The sequence below is a fragment of the Anguilla rostrata genome, chromosome 1, assembly GCF_018555375.3.
Source record: "Anguilla rostrata isolate EN2019 chromosome 1, ASM1855537v3, whole genome shotgun sequence".
NCBI lineage: Eukaryota > Metazoa > Chordata > Actinopteri > Anguilliformes > Anguillidae > Anguilla > Anguilla rostrata.
The window spans coordinates 57,111,524-57,132,287 of record NC_057933.1 but is presented as its reverse complement, the minus strand read 5'-3'; the positions used below and the strand labels follow the sequence as shown (position 1 = coordinate 57,132,287).

At 39.8% G+C, this 20,764-nt stretch overlaps 1 protein-coding gene and 1 long non-coding RNA gene across 2 annotated transcripts in view; one reads left to right on the top strand and one right to left on the bottom strand.

The window, feature by feature from the left end:
- Positions 1 to 5,276: 5,276 nt before the first annotated feature.
- On the bottom strand, positions 5,277 to 7,717 carry LOC135259587 (uncharacterized). Its single transcript, XR_010331335.1, has 2 exons — positions 7,521 to 7,717; positions 5,277 to 6,214 (listed from the first exon to the last, which is right to left on the bottom strand). It is a non-coding gene; the product is annotated as an uncharacterized LOC135259587 (long non-coding RNA).
- znrf2b (zinc and ring finger 2b) overlaps positions 5,808 to 20,764 on the top strand; it is a 36,811-nt gene continuing 21,854 nt past the window's right edge. Inside the window, exon 1 of the mRNA XM_064344098.1 lies at positions 5,808 to 6,222. Within this exon, the coding sequence (XP_064200168.1) occupies positions 5,808 to 6,222 (415 nt within the window). The remainder of the gene's footprint in view (positions 6,223 to 20,764) is intronic.

The following is a 20,764-nucleotide window of genomic DNA, read 5'->3' as shown; positions in this document are numbered from 1 at the left end:
TCAATGAAACTATTTTGCCAGCCGTTTTCAGAATCCTATTTATATCATTCAAGGAATTTCCTTCACAATAGGCTGAGGGAATGTGTGGCCGGCTGACTGTGTGGAATGTAGCATTGAAACAGTTAGCCCATTGCTTAGCCCATGATGACCAAACTCAGAAGCCCTCATGCTGTCTCCTCAAAGAACTCTTGTCGGCTGTACTGACAAATATACTCCACAAACCTGCAAACTTACTTAGCCTGATATTGATGATTACTCTCCTGGATAATATGTACAAGGAGCTTCAGGCCAGTCATTGGTTCTCTGCTTTCTACAAATATGGCTTTATATGGACTGACAGTTAAATACCTGGCACATATCCAGCTAAGTAATTTACTTTGACTGCAATGATGCACCCTGTGGTCTGAATCAAATACTGATCATGAAGACTGTCTGTCAGCTCCAATGGTGGAGCACAATTAGCCGTAGCCTCGTCGTGGAAGGAAGTGTTTCAGTTTGCAGGGTATTTCCATTCTTGTAACTCAATAGCAGTTCTTCTAGCTGATCTGGTGCCAGCAATCTGCCTCCATCAGCAACCCTAGTTACACTGCCCTCTGCTGCTGCACCTGGACAGCTCATAGTATAGATAGTGGAAAATAAATCATCCAAATTGGGGGATTAAAGAAAAACATGAAATATTTTTTTTTTTTTATAAAGGGCATTGCAACCATTTTCAAAGGGTAATTCTCAAAGATTCTGAGTGTATTCATGTTGGAAGTTACTAGGAACTTAGGTTTGCCTATTTGCATGGCAATACCCTCTCAGACTGTAGAGGAGTGTTAATCGGGCTGATCAGACAACCTGGTGTTTTCAACCCAGCATTACTACCCCTCTTGATAGGGGGAAGTCTATGATTAATTACCCTGTCCCTGAACCCACTGGTTGGCAGTGTGTAAGCTTCCGCATCTGTAAGCAGTCGCTGTTCAGCCAGGAAATGAGCCATCCACTGATCAGTGGTGCATGTGGAAAGAGACATCCGCCTGTTCAGCCTTCCTCTCAGTACACCTGACAGTGTCATCAATAAAAATCCTCACCCCTACCATACTCAAAATGCAGAAATACTGTTCTAGTACTAGGTTGAGCCTCATGGCCCAGGATCAAATTCACAGTTTCTCCCATTTCAGCTAATGAGTCTCTGTGTTTGTAGCTAACAACTTCTGTGACAGTTGCCATTATTGTCCAGTTGCTCAGTTTGGTAGAGCAGCCTGAACTTGGCAGTGTCTGGCTTGAGCCATTCTTCCATTTTGTCACAATGGAATTAACAGTACTACTCGTAAGCCTTCCACTTTGTACACCTTACACAATGTCATACGATGGCCACTGAATTTAAAATACCTCACACAATTCTAAAAATAAATAAATAAAATAAAATGCTGCAATACTGTTCTAGTGCATGGATGAGCTTCTCCAGCTTTTTGCGTCCTAGTTCATCTTGAAGTTCCTCTGGTAGTTCCTTAATGGCAGCATGGCTGATCTGCTGGGGTGGGTTTCCCCATTCATTGGATTTTATGATTAATCTCTGTTTACGAGGCATTTAAGCAACGAACGTTCTCTCGTTGAGTGGATTTCCAAGACGCAGTTAGACGGACTGTTAAGAGGAATTTAAAGAGCTTCTTTGCAAAGCGAGTTCTCGATACAGCATGAGTAGTTGATAAACCGATCTCATAAGTTTGTATGTGACTCGTTTGTAGCCAATCAAAACTGAAAAATGAAGTGCTCGAAATGTGAGAATAGGCTACATTATCATTTACCATTACTATAACCATTTTGATTCCGAGTGTGTTTTTAAACGAAATACATCATTAAAGTATTAAAAGAAAAGATTCCACAAATAATAGGTAAATAATTGCCTACCCCTGGCTTCATTTGTGAAGTGGTATAATGGATTAAAGTTGACCCTGTTTGCAGCATTTGTTCTCACGATTTTTCTCTACCTTTGGTTCAGGCACAGGAGTTAGGTACCGAAGTGCAGCCATGACAATTTAGCCTATTCTCCACAATACAGGAGTGTATTATTTATACAATTACAGGTGCAGCAAATTGTTTTATTAATGAAACGTAATTTGATTATCATTAGTTTATTAATTTCAATTGCATTTAAATGGATTCAAAATAATAAAGTTATCAATGTGACAGTTGTGTTCAATTTAATTTAATACACTGTAATTCAAAATCATATTCAAATACAGTTTTCATTTTAAGGGTATGTATTTTATATATTTATGATATTTACACTGGGTATGCATGAAAAATAATAGACTATGAAGCTGCTGCACTTTTTCGGCAATTGTTGGCTGTGATTTTGAACATGCTTCGAAAGCGCATGCGTGTTGTGTGCGCTGCAGAAAGGTTCTTTGCTGCGAACGAGTGATCTGGACGGCTCCTAACTTTGTTACGAATGTGTTTGGGAAAGCCACGTTATTTTAAGAATGATCGTAAGTGGCATTTAAAGAGGTTCTTCGCGTTAAGAGGCATACGGGAAACCCACCGCAGATCTGCTGTTTCAATTGTGAGAGCTCAGTGGTATTTTTTCTGAATTTCTGCAATTGCACACAAGGGAATTAATAATCAAAGGTGGACCATCTTAATGTATTCAGTGTGTTATCTTCAGAAAATGAAAAAAAACCTGACCCAATTTGTGAATGCAAACGCGTATCAGTAATGTTTCTATTTTTAATATAATTCTAAAGACACCTTTTTTTAACGTACAGAGATTTACTTATATAGGGGTAGAAAAATCCTATTTAAATACATTTTAATTTGACTTGCAACACATTAAAAACAGAAATACTGAATGGGCATAAGGACATACATTTTGTGTGAAAGAAGGTCGTGAAACCGGATTACGTATGTCAATAAAGGCTGTTCAATATATAGTTACTGTCAAGTAAATATTTTCCACTTAGACAATTCTTTCGGTGTCCTTTAGTGTTGCCTTGATCACTGTCAACTGCTGTGTACAGGTTAACAGTGCATTCAGTCAGATGGCAATTATTGGCAATAAACAATGAGATATTGTTACATTCACAGTGTTTAAAATGCAGGGCACAGCTCTACTTTTTTGTGATATTTGTAAAACAAGTTCCCCTTCTAGGATGTACATATTATATTTATGTTAGGGGAAGGTTAATATATTGTTCAGTGTATGCCTGTCTGTTGTATAAACTGCCTGTGTGTGTGTGTGTGTGTGTGTGTGCATGCATTTGTGCCGGCCTGCGTCTGTACGTTCGTGTGGTAGCATTCTTTCTGTTGGCTGCAATACAAACATACTCTTACAAGAAATAAAGTAATTCTGTTTCTGGGTCACATGATATCAATAAAGAACAAAATTACAAGAGGAAATACACAACACAAAAGGCAAACAACAACAAAATTCAATTGGGTCAGCAAGTCAGGACTGCTGGGTGAAATTCCCAGGCCCAGGACAAAATTGTATCATTATATTATTCTTGAGCCGTGGACAATAATATTTACCACAAGTTCACAGAGCATTGGCCCCCCTCCCTCCTCCAGGGCCGGGGAAAACGTACCCGATTGTCCACCCTGACAGCAGCCCTGCAACAAGTACTTGCAAGTACAATTTCTGCAAAACACTAATATAAAGGGCTGTACTTGGGGTCAACTGTTCAAAGTAACAGGGAGTGCGGAAGAGAGTGCAGGCAGGGTGGGGTAGGTGGAGAAGAGTGTCAGGAATGATTTGCGACAGAAGGGTACCAGCAAGAGTGAAAGGGAAGGTTTACAAGAGGGTAGTGAGACCAGCTATGTTGTATGGTTTGGAGACGGTGGCACTGACGAAAAGACAGGAGGCGAAGCTGGAGGTGGCAGAGTTGAAGATGCTAAGATTTTTGTTGGAAGCAACAAGGATGGACAGGATTAGGAATGAATATATTAGAGCGACAGCTCAGGTTAGACGGTTTAGAGACAAAGTGAAAGAAACAAGATTGAGATGGTTTGGATATGTGCGGAGGAGAGATGCTGGGTATATTGGGAGAAGGATACTGAAGATGGAGCTGCCAGGCAAAAGGAAAAGAGAAAGGCCAAAGAAGAGGTTTATGGATATGGTGAGGGAGGACTTGCAGGAGGTTGGTGCGACAGAGGAAGATGCAGAGGACAGGAAGAGATGGAAACGGATGATCCGCTGTAGCGACCCCTAATGGGAACAGCCAAAAGAAGAAGAAGACTAATATAAAGGGCTGTGTCAATGGAAGATGCACCCGCACTCTGGATTTTGTCATCAAATGTTGAAGGAAGGAGCTGTGGGTTACAAGGTGCAATTATCTTTGCTCAGTTATGAAGGCAGGAATCAGCCCACATTCAAGACTTGAGGAGGAAAACATCTGTAAAAATATACTGCTTTGAAACTGTTAATTTAAACTGTTACGCCTACTTAAGGGAAACTTAGGTTGAACAAACCTGTTACAAACCCATATATCACTTTTATTTAGTTTGGAATGTGTTAGCAACAGATAAAGTATTATGGAAATATGAATAAGATATAGACTCTTTTTAGCTGTTCCATTAAAAATAAAGATTTGCTAAATTTGCTTACATCTCTATCTGTGAGTTTGTTTTGTAGCCCCTCTTTCACATTTTATTCCTAATGGCGTATCTTATAAACAGGATCACGCATGAAAATTCCCTGGTTGTGACAGAATGGTAAAATACTATAGCTGATTTATCAAATTGCATGGGATGAAGTCGGATCATTACAAAATAAATAGTTAAAAAGTGAAACTGCGAAAATGAGTGCTGAAAGTGAAAATATTTTCACTCATGGCTGGTGCTGACATAACATGTAGTAGGCTACCTTCAGTTCAGCTGTCTCGCGCACGGCTTGCGTTGCCCAACAAATCGACCTTGAAACGTGCGACACTGTACAGCAGTGGTTATCAAAGGAGGAGCGACTGCCTCAAGCAGCCTAATCTACAGTTTTTTTCTGAATTGACTGCATGCAGTAGCCTACCGATTCCCTCAAGAAAACGCAATAACTATGGTAGCGCAGACTGAGGTTGCCTTGATTGTGCTTATGTGTGACTGTCCTTAAGCACTGTTTTATTGTCGAATGTTGCTGGGATTATGCCCTGCTGGTGCTTACGTCACCTGACGCACAAAGAGGGAGGGCAGTCCCTCAGACTCCACACTCGGCGAGCAGACAGGATTGCAACACGTACGCTGTCTCACTCCTTTCTCGTCAATTTCTGCTCTGCTACTTTGTGTCATATTGCCCACTATCTTCATTTGTAACTGCTTTTCTGTCAAGAGTAGCGCAAGGAGGAAGCGTGAGGAGTGTGCTTGTTTACTTTTCCATTATAAAGAGGCATGGCGGAGAATACAGTACAAAGAAAACAACAGCGAAAGCAAATTAAGCCGAAACAAGCGGCGGATACCAGAAAAGCTAACAATTGGAGTACATCAGCAAGTATTGCTTGTGGAATATCGACTGGACATGTTCTGAGCACTTTAAAAAAGTTTTTTATTTAATTTAGTTTAATTTCTTTTTGTCACATGGAGTGCACTGGCAGTCTTCGCTACTAAACTTATTTTACATTGTTGTTAGTTCGCTTTTATGTTGTTAGTACTTTCATAACATGATGATTGGGATTTAAATAACTATAAGTAGTTTTTCTTTGCCATCTTATTGCAAGGACCTATTTTTGTAATTTTAAAAATCATTTTAATTGCCATAAAACCACCTCAATTGCCACACCGGTTATCAGTCTTAAATAAATAAAGGAAATCTGTGGACATATTGGCATAGGGCTGCAAACATGGGGGCAAAACAGAGCAGCCCAGCTGCTAATGGTCGAACCAGGGCTTACTCGGGCTCGGATCTGCCGTCGAGCACCTCCACTAGTAACGGCAATGGCAGAACTGCAGCAATGGCAATGAGATTCCACGCATATGGTGCCTCAGCTCATTGGGCCTCGGGAGCCACATCGACTGCGGCTCAGCATGTTGGCCCCAGGGCAAGATCGGTGGGGGGTAGTGGAGGTGGATCAGAAATCAGGCCTCAGTCGGGTATCAACATCCCCAATAATAGTGGGGCTTACAGCTCCCATGGGTCCGGCAGCAGTACCCCAGAAGAACCCGCTGGAGACATGGACAGGTCACGTGGAGGTCAGGGGGCTCCCCGGCTCTTGATTGGTTCACTCCCAGCACACCTTTCACCTCATCTCTTTGGAGGTAAGAAATGTCGATATAAAAAGAGAATTTAAATAATTTAAGATTAAGAGAGAAACTTATATATTTGCCAACACCAACTGTTTATAGCCATTTTATTATAGGCACATTTCATATTCATAAGTCGGTTGGAGTATCATCAAGGGACGGAGTGTGGCACAGTGGGTAAGGAACTGCGCTTGTAACCGAAAGGTCGCAGGTTCGATTCCCGGGTAAGGACACTGCCGTTGTACCCTTGAGCAAGGTACTTAACCTGCATTGCTTCAGTATATATCCAGCTGTATAAATGGATACAATGTAAAGTGCTATGTAAAAAGTTGTGTAAGTCGCTCTGGATAAGAGCGTCTGCTAAATGCCTGTAATGTAATGTAATGTAATGGTCTGACAACGACTAGTTTAAAAGATCAACAGATGCAGTAACAGGCTACTGATTCAATTACATAAATATATATTCTTCCTTCGGGACACTGCAGTAAACTGTAACATTCAGTAGTTGTAAAAGTCAGAACGCCAGGTATTAATCATAAGTGTATGTTCGTTGTAACGAGATTCTAAACTAGTAAATTTTATGAACCAATGCGAGAATGCATTATATTACCTGCAGTAGGCATATTCTTTCTCTCTGACAGACAATCACTTAGCAAAGAAAAAGATCACCGCGATACAGATAGGAATGACACAACATTCGAATTACAGATACAAGGTTGTGCCTTCTAGGGGGCAAGAGTGCGGTAGGGTGCCATATAAAACATATTTCTGGAATAGCATTACATATCAGGCTATGACGTAGACTAATAAAACTAGAGATTAAAGATGGACTTTAAATTAAGCCATCATATTAGTTCTCATCCTCGGGAACTACATTCCGTCAGTGCTGATAAAATAATCTATGCCGCAGACCGATTCAGTTAAACGATTCATCCGAGGTAAAGCGGTTTCGTTAGGTAGTGGTGATAAAATCTGCCTATTTATCCTAATTCTAAAATGTGACCAGCAAACCTAGATCTCCCCGATTATGCATCAGGAAGCGTTGTTTGTTTCCACTGGGTCGTCTTTCGTAGTGGGATTAGTTTTGTCTAGGTATTTACAAGATTACATTCTTTAAAAAGGAGAAGAAAACATTGTGCATTGCCTTAATTTTACATGCTTTTCCTTGCTTTCCTTGTACTTGTATCATCTATGACTGTACATTGCTTTGGAATATGGCTTTTGTGAAATAAAAAATAAAGGATTAAACAAAATTCTTGGAAATTCAATTTCACTAAAGTAACAGTTTCATAAGAAATAGAGCAATTACTTACGTGACTATTATGAATTATTTTCTTTTCTTTTAATTTGCCATATTTTCCACTTTTTACACGTCCTAAAACAACATGGACTGATTTTTATACTTATCTCAAGAAATCATAAATCACTAAATAAGGAGGCAAAGTTAAAATGTAATTATTCTGAAGCAATACTTTCAATGTTGCACTGTTTTCAGGGGTTTGCAAACAACTGTAAGGGGAACAGAGACTTTGAGTCATAGAGCCAAGGTTCTATAGCACCACTTCTCTAGCTGTTCCTGCTCCAGTATACTGTGTATTCTGTCCAGCCTTTGAACCCGATAGCCCTCCCACTGCCTGAAGCTGTACTTCAGTCTTGTTTTGTGCAGCTGCTGTGGCATTAATGACATTAAACCTGCCATTCAGCCAGAGAAAGTACAGGTTGCTGAACACAGAAACTTCAGTAGCGATCTCTGTCAATGAACACAGTGTGTTGTGTTTTTGAACTTTTGTCTGGCATGGCTATTAAAAGAGAAAATCCACCCAGCCCTTTTATGCTTTTATGGCAATGGGTTGTCTTCAGTGGATTGCCTTCATTGCCTTTAAATTAAGTTTTGTCTTCCACGTCTTCTGTTCATAGATGAACAAGCCATCCATGGCTTACTATTGCAGCTATATGTTTGTCAATGTCAAAAGTAAAAAATAAGAAAAAACAATTAAAAAACCATACATTTTCACTGGCACACAATTACAGATTTCTGATGCTTAATGAAAAAATTGAAATTAGGATTTACAGAGTCTATGATATCCCCCAGAGTGTTTGTCTATTTAACACTACTTACTGCTTGTCCTCATTTTGCAAAAAAAGTCACTCCTAACCTTGTTTTGGCATGATCAGTGACATGTTAATGATGCTGGGGAAACTTACTTCCCTGCTTGTACTTTTAAGTTGTAAGATTTCTGTGTTTCTGAAAAAGCTTGTGAAGTGTGCACTGTGTTAATGTCATGTTCGTTATGTTTGTCATGATGAGTGATTGTGCAGTCAAAGGCAAAGTATTATAAGTGAAAGTAGTGTTCGTCTTTCCACTGAATTTTTACAGTCTTTCTGTGTCTGAGGTTTTTAAAAACCTGACAGGAATAAGGATACTGGTTTGATAATTCACTTGACTGAAGCTCATGAAAGTGTAAATTATCTACTTCTCTAGTCTTTCTTTTTTTTTACACACATGGTTGACCAGGTATTTTTTCACATCTTGTCCCTCAGAAGGAACATTTCTGGCACTGATTTAACAGGGCACATTCAAATTTCAAGCCACCCCCCCCCCCCCCCCAGTTCACCTTAGGTCTTATGTGGGCAAAACAGCTGCTTGCATGTCACTAAACCCGCAACCTGGTGCTGGATGAGACATTGTCATCTTGGCTGGCTGAAACTCTTCCTCCCTGGGCAGCACTAGCCCCAGTTAAATGTTGCCCCACTGGGCTGCTGGCCACAGTTGGCACTGTTACAGACCAAATTCAGTGTCATACCTTGGGCTCATCCATGTGCTGTAATGGTGCTTATTAGGATGAGCCACCAGGCACCCACCGAAAAAATATTGCAGTTGCCTCATGCCACCATTGTATCACACCTGCTCTTCTAATGTGTCCCAGTAGGCCCGAGAGAAGAGAAGGCAGTGTTGTCTGCATTACAGTTAAACACAGGGCTGGGCAATTCTGGTCCTGGAGGGCTGGTGTGTGTGCAGGTTTTCGTTTCCACTAATTACACTGGCTAAATGAGTTGTTTGGCTACATACAGCAACATTAGTTCACTCATAGATTAGATCACAGTAAAATGTCTTATATAGGGACATGTAGGGAGGACTTCTGCTGTCATTCATACACTGATCAAGAAATGTAGCTACAATGTCAGATGGTGTAAATGGTTGGGCTAATTATGTAATTTAGGCCAGAAGTTGGCTTGAAAACCAGAAATGCATACGACCCTCGTTAACCACCTCTGGATTAACAGGACTGTAGTGAAAACAGTCGTCCCCACCCCCCCACCCCCAACTCCCATCTCCCATGACCCCCACACGTGCCTCACAATGAGATTGCCTGTGTAGGGTCTGAGGCAGTGTGCCACCACAATAGTCTTGTGTCACCCCTACCCCTCCATACTGCAGACAAAAAAGTAAATGTTTCCTGCTTTGGAGCCTGATGTCATTGACTCCCAATAAAGAAATCCTGTTATTGGTTCATTATTACAAGAGATCCTTTTTTTAAAGATGGGTGGGGGAAGGAGGAGATGTCAATCTACTATCCAGCATTGAAATATAGGTGAAATTGTGCCACAAGCCTCTCTCTGTCTCTGTCTCTGCTCTCTCTCTCTCTCTCTCTCTCTCTCTCACACACACACACGCACACACACATACATACTCTCACACAAACACACACACACACACACACACACACACCTACCTGTGTTTTAGTCATTGCCTCTACACCAGACTCTTTCTCCTTTTTGTTGCCTGAAACCATTCAGATATGGAATGAAGAAGACAAAAGGTCTGCAGCCAACACTGTATTGCAATTTGTCTGTCCTTAGGTCTAAAAAAATTCTTTCACAGATGGCCATTGTCTTTGGTGGTTTTGAAGTCTTGGCTGTAAATAATGTGATATTTCATTTGAAAGGCTGTGAGTAGTGCAAATTGTTTGACTGGCGGAAAGTCTACTGAGATTTTCTGTCTCAGAAGGTCCTTGATGGAATCCTCCAGGATTTTTGTAAGCAAAATTGTGCAAATTGTAAGCAGACTCCGAGATACCTAGCAGTTGTGGGCCTTTATGGTCTACTGTGGATTTTGTAAAATTACAGGCCAGAAGTTGCTTATTGCCTCAGTAGTAAGATCTCCTATGATTTAATGGTTAATTTAGATGCTTAGAGTACATTCACAAATCAGTAAGGCAAGAACTGATCCAGCTTTTTGCATCAGTTTCATATGTATACAGTGCAGTCCATACATATTTTGGACAGTGACACTATTTTTTTGTTCTGGCTCTATACTTCACTACATTGGATTTGAAATGAAACAATGAATATGTGTTTAAAATACAAAATGACAACTTTAATTGGAGGTTATTAGGATCTATATCCAGTATAGGAATTGTAGCCCTTTTTATACGTAGTCCCCCCATTTTACAGGACAAGAAGTAACTGGACAAATTAACGTAATCTTAAACTCGCCATGTTTAGTACTTGGTTGCAAATCCTGCACTGCAGCCATTTTCAGCCATTGAAACCATGAGCAGTTCCTTTCTTTCTCCACAAATCATTCTGTTCTTGAGGCATGCCAGTGGTTTGCATCTTGCTACGCTGGTGTAATCTTCTCATTATTTTAGTCCTTGACATGTCCGTGTCTACATCCTGCAGAGTGTTCATATTCTGTTCAACTGTTGACGAGGGGATTTTGTTCACAATTGAAAGTCTTTTTCAGTCATTCACTACAGTGGTCTTCTGTGGTCTACCAGGTTGTTTGCCATTCCTGAACTCGCCAGTGTGTTCTTGCATCTTAACAATGTACCAAGCAGTTTATTTTGACGCACCCAATGTTTTAGCTACTGTTGTGTGAAAAAGTATTTGCCACATATATATATATATATATATATTATTGGATATTTGTCACACTGAATGGTTTCAGATCTTCAGACAAAATGTAATATTAGACAATGGTAACCTGAGTAACATTTTTTTAAATTATTTCATTTATTTATTGAAAAAGTAATCAAACATCCATATCACCCATATTCCCCCTTAAACCTAACTGGTTGAACCACCTTTAGCAGAAAAAACTAAAACCAAACACTTCCCTTAATTTGATGTCAATCTTTCTCATTGCTGTGAATGAATTTTAGCCCACTCATCATTGCAGAACTGCTTTAATTCAGACAGATTGGTAGGTTTGCGAGAATTAACTGTTTATGAACTGATAATTTGGTCTGCTTTTTCCACCCCATGATGGTCTGCTTTATTGGCATTGACTTTTGAGCCCCCAAATTTTTGGGACTATGTATAAAAAAGGGCTGCATTTCATACATGGTTCACCCAATATGGATGGATATCAAACCTTGAAGCAGATGGGCTACAGCAGCAGAAGACCAAGCAGGGTTCTAGTCCTGTCAGCTCTAAGAACAGGAAGATGAGGCGACAGTGGGATAAGTGAAGATAGGAAAAACATCGCCTAGTCTGACAAATCTAAATTTCTGCTGTGAAATGCAGATAGTAGGGTCAGAATTTGGCATAAACCACATGAATCCATTCTGCTTTGTGTCAACGGTGCAGGCTGGTGGTAGTAGTGTAATGGTGTGGGGAATGTTTTCATGGCACACATTAGACCCCTTAATACCAACTGAACATCACTGAATGTCATTGCATACTAAAGCATTGTTGCTGATGATGTGCGTCAATTTATGGCTACAGTCTACTCTATTTCAAATGGGTACTTCCAGCAGGATAATGTTTAATGACACAAACGCACATCATCTCAAGCTTGTTCCACAAATATTTCAGTGACTTTACTTCCATGGCCTGCACAGTCCCCAGATTTCAATCCAGTTGAGTGCCTTTGAGAGCTAGAATTTAAGGTGGAATGGGAAGTTTGCAGCATGAATGTGTGACTGAAACATGCAGGAATGGCGCAATGTTACCTTGCTGAGTACATGCTGCAAAGAATTTGGGCTGTTCTGGAAGGAAAAGGGGTCCTACCCGGTGCTAGATAGGTGCATCTAATAAAGTGACCACTGATTGTATGAAACCACAAGTTATCGTAATGTACTAGTATATGTTCATATTATTTTTGCATTTGTTTTTACAATAATACAGTAATAATCATACACTGGTAGTGTCCTATTAATTTGTATTGTTTTGTGACTGTTGAGATGTTTCTGTTGTTTTTTAAAACAAAGATGACTGTGTGCAGTAACAGATGATCCTCATTCTTGTTTACATTATATTCTTGAGTTACAGCCAAGACTGAAAATGAAAGAAATGTCCATCGTTGTATTACCTTTTTATGATTCATTGAGCAACTGGGGCACCAAATCCAATCTATTTTCTCCTCATATTTTCATCATTAGTTTGCCCATTGTAACATTGGGGAGGGAGGACATTGCTTTTAATGAACACAGGAGAGACCTGTGCATGTACGGAAATTTTGAGGCTGCATTTGTGCTGCAGTGATTACTGGTCCATAACATTCAAAGCTACTGTAGAAGTCTGTTAATGCCTTTCTTTATGCTTTTAAAAAATCTAAAAGTTTAAAGTAAAAAAAGCATTGCAGTACTGATGGACAAGGCATGAAAAATGTCAGCTGTTGATTGGATGGAGTTGATTTCTGGGAACAGCATACTGTACATGACTGGTTCATGTTACTTTTGTGAATTTTTGTGCTGTACATGACAGAGCACAAAATTTCACAATTCACAAAAGTTACATGAGCCAACCCAAGAGGATTCCTCTCCCTTTGTGGGCCTTGGATTGCGCGAACTTTTATCTTTAAAATGGCAGGGTAGATGGAGCTTTGTGCGATTCCCTCACTTGGTTTATTTATAAATTGGTCCATGAATGTAAAATGTGCTACCGTGTTCCAGTGTAATTTTCTATAGAACTTTTATGTGTGAAAGTGTGAACCAGCTGACTCAAGCCATTCTGGCAAGGCTATCTTGACACAGGAGACTCCTGGAAAGTGCTACAGACACACATAGCCACATAGTTATGATGAAATGGGGGGGGGGGGGGCAGGTGTCTGAGGCATAGCCAGTGCGGATAGTGACGACTCCATGGTGACACAACACTTATATCTAATCTATAGAGACATATTTAGTCATGTCTTACAGAAGCCTAATTTCCCTGTTGATGTGGTGAAACCATGCCCTTTTCCACCCCCACACCATTAGCTATGGGTGAGATGTCTGGTTTTATTGTGGGAGACTAAAACAGCTCTCATTAGATGTGTCTTTTTTAATTAATGAAGGCTTGCAGGTGTTGTCCCCTCTAACATTTGTTACAATCTCCTACCCTCCATTGCTTGAACTAGAAAATGGATAGGTGTTGGAACAAGAATAGGTACCAGTGTATGGACAAGAGGTAGAGCAGGAACAGAAATAGGAACCAGAGGAGCAATAAGAGGTGAAACTGGGACCCTAACCAGGCCAGGTATAGGACCTGGAAGAGGAATAGGAATGAGAGCAAACACAGGATGTTGAATACAGACAGAAGCTAGAATAAGAGACAGCTACTGGAACCAAAAGCAAAATAGGAATATGGTCTCTAGAAGACACAGGTGGAGCTGAGCAGGAACAGAAGCTGGAGGTAAAGCAGGGACATGTCAATACTAGCTCACTGCAATAGTGTATCAGCAGCACGGTGGCCCTATCTGCTGCTTCAGCAGTTCAAGCTCTGCTCCGTAATGGATTTCCCCCCCTCCCCTTATACCCACACACCAAATCTGGCTGGCTTCCATCTCTTCTCAAAGGATTTTCTATTTAGTCACTCCTTGTCACCATGGACTATCTGCAGAACAAGGTCATTTGGTTCGTGAAGGAAGGAGGGAAAGCACAACAGGAAATGGGACTCCTTGATAATGGAGAATAAATGGATTTCTAGATCTATTTGTGTATGTTGGGATTTCCTGTTAGTGGAGATGGTACTGGTTCCAGAATATTGTGCATATGTGTGTGCACATGTATGTGCGTAAGTTTATGTATGTTTGGGTTGTTCTCTTATTTTGCATTTCTTTTAGATAAGTGCAGTAGCTGTTATGATATCTATGTAGTGACACAAAATGCAGTTGCCCAGGAGTAATTTTAGAGGTGGAACAGGAAGGTTGAAAGGTGTGGTAGGTAGGGTTTTCACCTGTTGCTCCTATAGCGGTTATTCAATATGGTTATTCATTCATCTTGTTGAGTAGTACGCATTGTCACAAGAACAATGACAAGCCAAACATTGACAGCTGTAGCTGTGTGCAAATTAGTCCTTTGTGTATATTTGACAGGTGGTCTAACAAACTCCCCTGACTTTGAGACAACTTTATTGTTTTGGAATAGATTTGCACACAAATGGCTTCCTTTTGACTAGATTTATTAGATGTGACAAATTACTAAAATCAGTTATTATTTATTGCACAAATTTCAAGACATGAATAATTTCATACAATCTGGCATATTCTCCAGTGCATCATAATTTAAAACTCCTGTTGGTGCACAAAGATTATAATTTTCTGGTGTGATTAAGAGCACTGACCTTTTCCAGATGAAACATTAAACTAAGGTCTCAAACTTGTACCTTCCATCACCCATGTTGATTTTGTAAAGGGTATGAGTTAAACCCTCATTGTTAAAGTGATTGTAAAGGGGCTGAAAACAGTTAAAATAACCATTATTATCACAGATGATATATCCACTGCTCATCCACCAAATATATATTCAAAGTGATGTCCATAACTATAATAACACACATTTCAATTCAGACATAAAATCCATCCAATCTCAGGATTGTGTGGGCGTGGTTGGGACCACTGAAAATGTATCACCCACAAGTAAACAAACACGCATGGCTAGTGTGGCTGCATATATCTATTACGAATGGCAGAGGGCTTCACGGCTGCAAGCACAATGAAATGGACAGTGACAAAACATTAATTCAGATCGCTAAAAATGGCTAGCTAGCATTATAGCTTCCAGACATAACAGATTTACCGAACATGGAGCTAGAAATTCTACTAACGCCATCAGCAGTAACCACCCTGTAATTTCACTTCAGTCAGTTAAACATGGCACTCATATCAGCCTGTCATCAAATGCTGACAAACTATGGTGTTGATGACCGTCCTCAGATCCGTGCTTCCCTAGCCTAAACTTCTGTGCCTGCCTGCCAGAACTAGGCTAGCTAGCCAGATAAAGCAGGTCAGGTTGTCCATAAAAATCTGATGAAAATATGTACAGACACAGCTACATCAAACATGTGGGCTACAATAGGATCCACTTAATTGGATGATGGATTATTGCATAATTAGAGTATATGCACAGAATTGCCAAATCCCAAACCAATTCCCATTCATTCCATTGTAAAGAGATTACATATTTGCAGAAACCATTATAAACAATAAGCCATATTTTTGATGGTTGCATCGAATTGTGTCCAATTACATTGCATAATGATTTATAAATATACGTTGCCCATTTTTAATGTTCGATTGAGCAACAACTAAACCTTTTCACCATGTCTGCATACTTTATACATTTAGTGGCAGCTACAGTATGATTTGGTGTTTGGAGGAGCAGACTATTTGTGCTAATTTGCAGGTGTGCCTATATATATACTGGGCTCCTCCATCTAATCGACTCCCCTTAGCTGGATAATCACATAAAATTCCCTGACAAATGGGTTTTGCAATAAAGCAGATCCTGCTGTATTACAACAGCATCAAATAAGTCAGCGAATATATTAGGCCCACCAGATTCAGTAAATCTGCAGTCCAGGCTATAGCTATAATTTGCTTTAGCCGTGCCGATGAGTTCGCAAAATTTGTTAAATTTTCTAAAAACCGAAGGAAAAAAGCATTTACGCCTTAACGAGTGCTTGTATATTACTGTGTAATGTTACAGTTGACTACGCAATGCTACAGTGAAGAAACCATTCTTGCTGTGCGTGTGATGCTCTCAGTCATTGTAAACTTCAAATGAAAGAAGCCATTCACCATTGAAAAAGCTTATACTGTCCTACTGTCTACTGGATAAAAGAGTTATCAGTCAAACCAGAATGGACTGAAAAGAATTACTATGTCTTAAAAAGCAAGTGGAGTTTTCACGTGGCTGGTGGATTATTAATAAAATAATTATACTACAATTCAACTAATTTCACTTCATGATTATCCATGGATATGTTATTTGTTAGGTGCCTGCACATAGGTTGCAGATTGTTAGTGTTTAATATGGAACATAAGTACAGAATACAAACACCCTGTTGCAGGTAAGCATCCCCTAATATAGTCACCACAGTCGCATATTAGCATACTGCTACCTAAAAGGCAACAGAGCAATCTGTGGAATTACACAGGCTCATGCTGTGTGACTCATCAGGTGAAGGGGCTGTTCTATTGTGTAGACGTGACACATGTAGATTCTCCCATATACAGGGAAAGAGTAGGCCAGTCAGCCTAGAATTCTGTGGTCAATCTTGTAGAGCTGTGGATCTTCCTGTGCCTTATAATGAAGAGAAAGTGCTTTCTGTATCATACATCACATGCACAATTCTATAACTGTCTTCATGCTGTATTTTGAGTATGTTTGAACTGACATTCTACTGTAATGATTGCATGCTTGTTTCATGAACACAGTATCAGATGACCCGTGTGAATAGCACCAGCTGTGGGACAGATTACCTTCTGAAATCAAGAATGAGAAAAATCAGAATCATAAGGCTTGCTTTGATGAATCTGTCTTTGGTTTATAGATGGTCAGGGAACTGTCGTTTTTTAATGGATGAGACACATTCCCTCTTTTTGTGAAGGTGCTCTTCTCCCTGTCGGGCTGCCTCTTTAATAGTTTTGCCAAGACGATTTTAATCCTTTTTATGCCAAGCACTTTTTGCATAGATTAACCAGAAAAAGTGGGAAGAATGTAGGATGTTCACCAAAAGACTTCTCCAACCTGCTGTGCAGGTGCTTTATGCCAGGAATGTGCTGAAGAGTATTAACAATCACTGTATGCCTGATGTTTGAATATGAGTCTGATCAGCTAGTGAAAGTCAGGTAAGAGTAAATTGTCAGATATGATTTAAATTTGCTTAGAGGACACCTTCATTCTGGCTCACTGTACATAGCTTGCATTTTTTCTTATTGTACATTTATGCCAGGGGTTCTCAAACATTGAGCCCCCAGCCTACATTTTCAGTGACCTTGCTACTCTGTATTAAAATGCACCGTAATAAAATATGGAATTTAATTGTTTTCAACTGTATCTACTGCCATGCATATAGTGAGATTAGTGTTTAATTGGACAGTAGTGTATTGCTGTATAAAGTGCAGAGGCATCATGCAGACAAAAATATGAGGGAGGCTCATGGAAAAAAATCTATAGAGCGAGAGATCTGGGGGTTCTCCCCCAGAAATTTTTGAAATAATGATGAAATTTCCTGAAATTTGACGTGAATACTGCGTAATTAAAATACCTCTTTGGGATTTATTTTAAAATTGATCAGTTTTGGTATCTCAGTACTTCCTTGCATTATGTTAAGCTAATGGATGTTTACATGGCTGTGCTAATTTGTAATATTCTGCTGCTTTTGCATTCTTACTCATTCACTGTTTGTAACGCATTCTACTCAGTGCTCTTCTGTTCAAATTTCTGCCTCTCTTCTTTTCTCTTCTTTTATTCCTCTCTTCCTCTCCACTATTCAGTTCCCTTGAAAATTATGATTTCCTGTAATTTGGCAAAATATTGTAGACTGAGAATTTGTCTAATCAGAAACATCCGTAAATGTCAGAATCAGGTCATTTCTGGTAATGGCATTTCATTCTGCAGCCAAGGTATTGAGACACCAAGTTACAGGTAATTGCAATTCTTATGCTAACAGTGACTCAAGTCAAGTAATATAAGACCTGAGGTCTACCAATACCCATAATTCTCTGTGGCTCTGTTTAATTTCATAGTTGGACGGCTGTGTGTTCTACATTCTGCATGATTCTGGGATGAAGCATTTTTCCATTATGAGTCTGTGGAATTTCCCCCCTACAGCCACAGCCCCTGCATTATTGGTGGGGCCTGCCTGTCCACTTGACGCAAACACTGCCTCTGTGATTACCGAGCGTAGACCCCTTCTGTCTGTTTACCTGGCCTGGGGCACTGTCCCAGCTGTAGTTAATGAGTTCTTGTCCTTCCCTGAACCCGACACTGGGACCTAACATGCCAAACTCTTCTTCTGTGCCAGACTATGAAGACCACATTCAAATGCATTGTCATACCTGCAGGCAATATTCATATCAACATGTGCAGTTCATGAAGTAAAGGAAATGGCATTGTAAATTTAACTTAATCCGTTTTGTTTGAAGTCCTACAAATCCTTAAGTCCCAGTGTGGTTTGCTCATTGGAATGTTTTTGACATGTGTAGTTTGACTTTCTTGAAGAATGATGCCTGTTTAATTGGGGCTGCTCAGTGTCTCTGACAAAACGCTTTGTCAGTGTTTTCATTTGCTGGCTTCATTCCCATGTCCCTATCCATGCTTGTCATCCGTGGTGCTTTAGAGCACTTCTTCATTTTAAGAGGCAAGTGGATGTCCCTCACACTTTTCTCCTTTCTGTTCCAAAGGAAAAGAACATGAAAATGATGTACTGTTTTCACAGTAAAGTCATGTATTCCTCTTTTTATGTGACTGAAATCACAAAACCTGAACGTAAGATCCAAACAGTTCTAACTTCAAATTGTTTTCAAATCTTTAGCTGCATAGGAGTTTATCTGTCAGTTTGCTTTGTAGATTTAGGTATTATGTTTGCCATGATGCATTGAAATATAGCCTTGTCTTCTTACTATTCCGTGTTATGAAGTATTTCAGTGGACCATGTTTTGTTGCCTTTGGTCTTACATAAGTTGACTTATTAAGTTGATTATAAGGAGCCCTGTTTAATGAGTTGATCAGAATGTGTATGTGTGCTTGCCAGTCTGAGCCTGCTCTTCCTTCCATCCTGCTTGTTTAACTGAATATGCCTTGAGTTAATCTGACATCCTGATTTTTACCTGTAGTCCATGTTCAGTTGTCAGGCATCAGGCTGTCACAGCTGTTTTTGAGGCACATGATGTCCGGCTCATACAGAATTATTATTTTTTTCGTTGCGGAAGTTTCTTCATTGTAATTGGTGGATGTCTCCCTTCTCATGTGTGCACATCCTGCACACAGCTCTTCCTGGGCATGCTGTGCTTCTCCCAGTGAGGTCTTTGTGTATGCTGGCCTGTGTTTCTGCTCACTGTCAGGCTTCATAAAGGCAATTGCCTGAACAGGCACATTAGACACAGAACAGAGGTCAACCTTGTTAGGGGCATTATTGACCACAAATTGAATTATGTCCTCCATAGAAGAGAATGATAACCCTGCAGTCCTGCAGATCAACTACCAGATCTTCAATGGGAAATAACAGGGTGTATGTTGGCTGAGCAAGAATGTTTGAATTGACAAAATCATTTTTTTATTTTCTCAATGTAGTACAGAAATCAACATTTTTCTGGGTTTGTATCAATGTTCCTTCGTATTATTTAACAATTTTAGAAAATACTGGGACTGATTTATGAAATATTATAAGTTGTGTGCTATTATAAATTGTGTGTTTTTTAACAAATGAGGCAAAATCTGCAAAATACTCAAAAAACTTGTAATTGGCTTGCTATAGTTGAGTGAATAGGCCCTATACATTCAAACACCTTACTTTTGAAACTGTGAAGCACTAAACTTGATGGTAATAGCAGCACTGTACAATGCACAAGGCCTGCCTGTGCTTGATCGACATCCACTCAGTTTCTGTCACCTCCCTTGGAGGAGTTCTACTTCACTGACTGTGTGCCTGGTAGTGGAATGAAAAGCAGTGGGTGGCAGAATGCACTTCTGTGGAAAGGGCTTTCTTGCCCAAATATTCTCAGGGTGTACAGGTGATAATAGGGTCTTAGGAATAGAAATGTGTCATAAAAAAATTGTGATACCTGCAGGTAATATTTATGTCAACATGTGCAGTTCATGAAGTAAAGGAAACAGCATTGTAAATTTAACTTATTTAGTTTTGTTTAAAGTCCTACAGATCTTTAAGTCCCAGTGTGGTCTGCTAGCTGGAATGTTTTTGACATGTATAAATGGAATTTCTTGAAGAAAGTGTTCTCTGTTTGGATAAAATGGCTCTCAAAAAAGATAAAATAATAATTTAAAAAATTAGTTTTTACTTGAATTCATTTTGTCTAATATTACATTTTGAAACCATTCAGTGTGACAAATACGCAGTAATAGAAGAAATCAGGAAATACTTTTTCACAGCAGTGTACAGTGATTTCCTGACCTCACAGGAACTCACATGGGGATGATATTGCTGCTCAGGAACAATCAAACAGTCTGTGTCCCTGCTTACAAGGAATCCCCAGAATTTTATGGGTACTCTTGGGGGTGTGTTCAATCACGAAGACCAATCACATTCCCGTTTACTATCAATCTGCTTAGCATTAACAAATGCGATTTCCCTCCAGTTGCCAGTAGAGTTTTTGGTCTCACTCTAC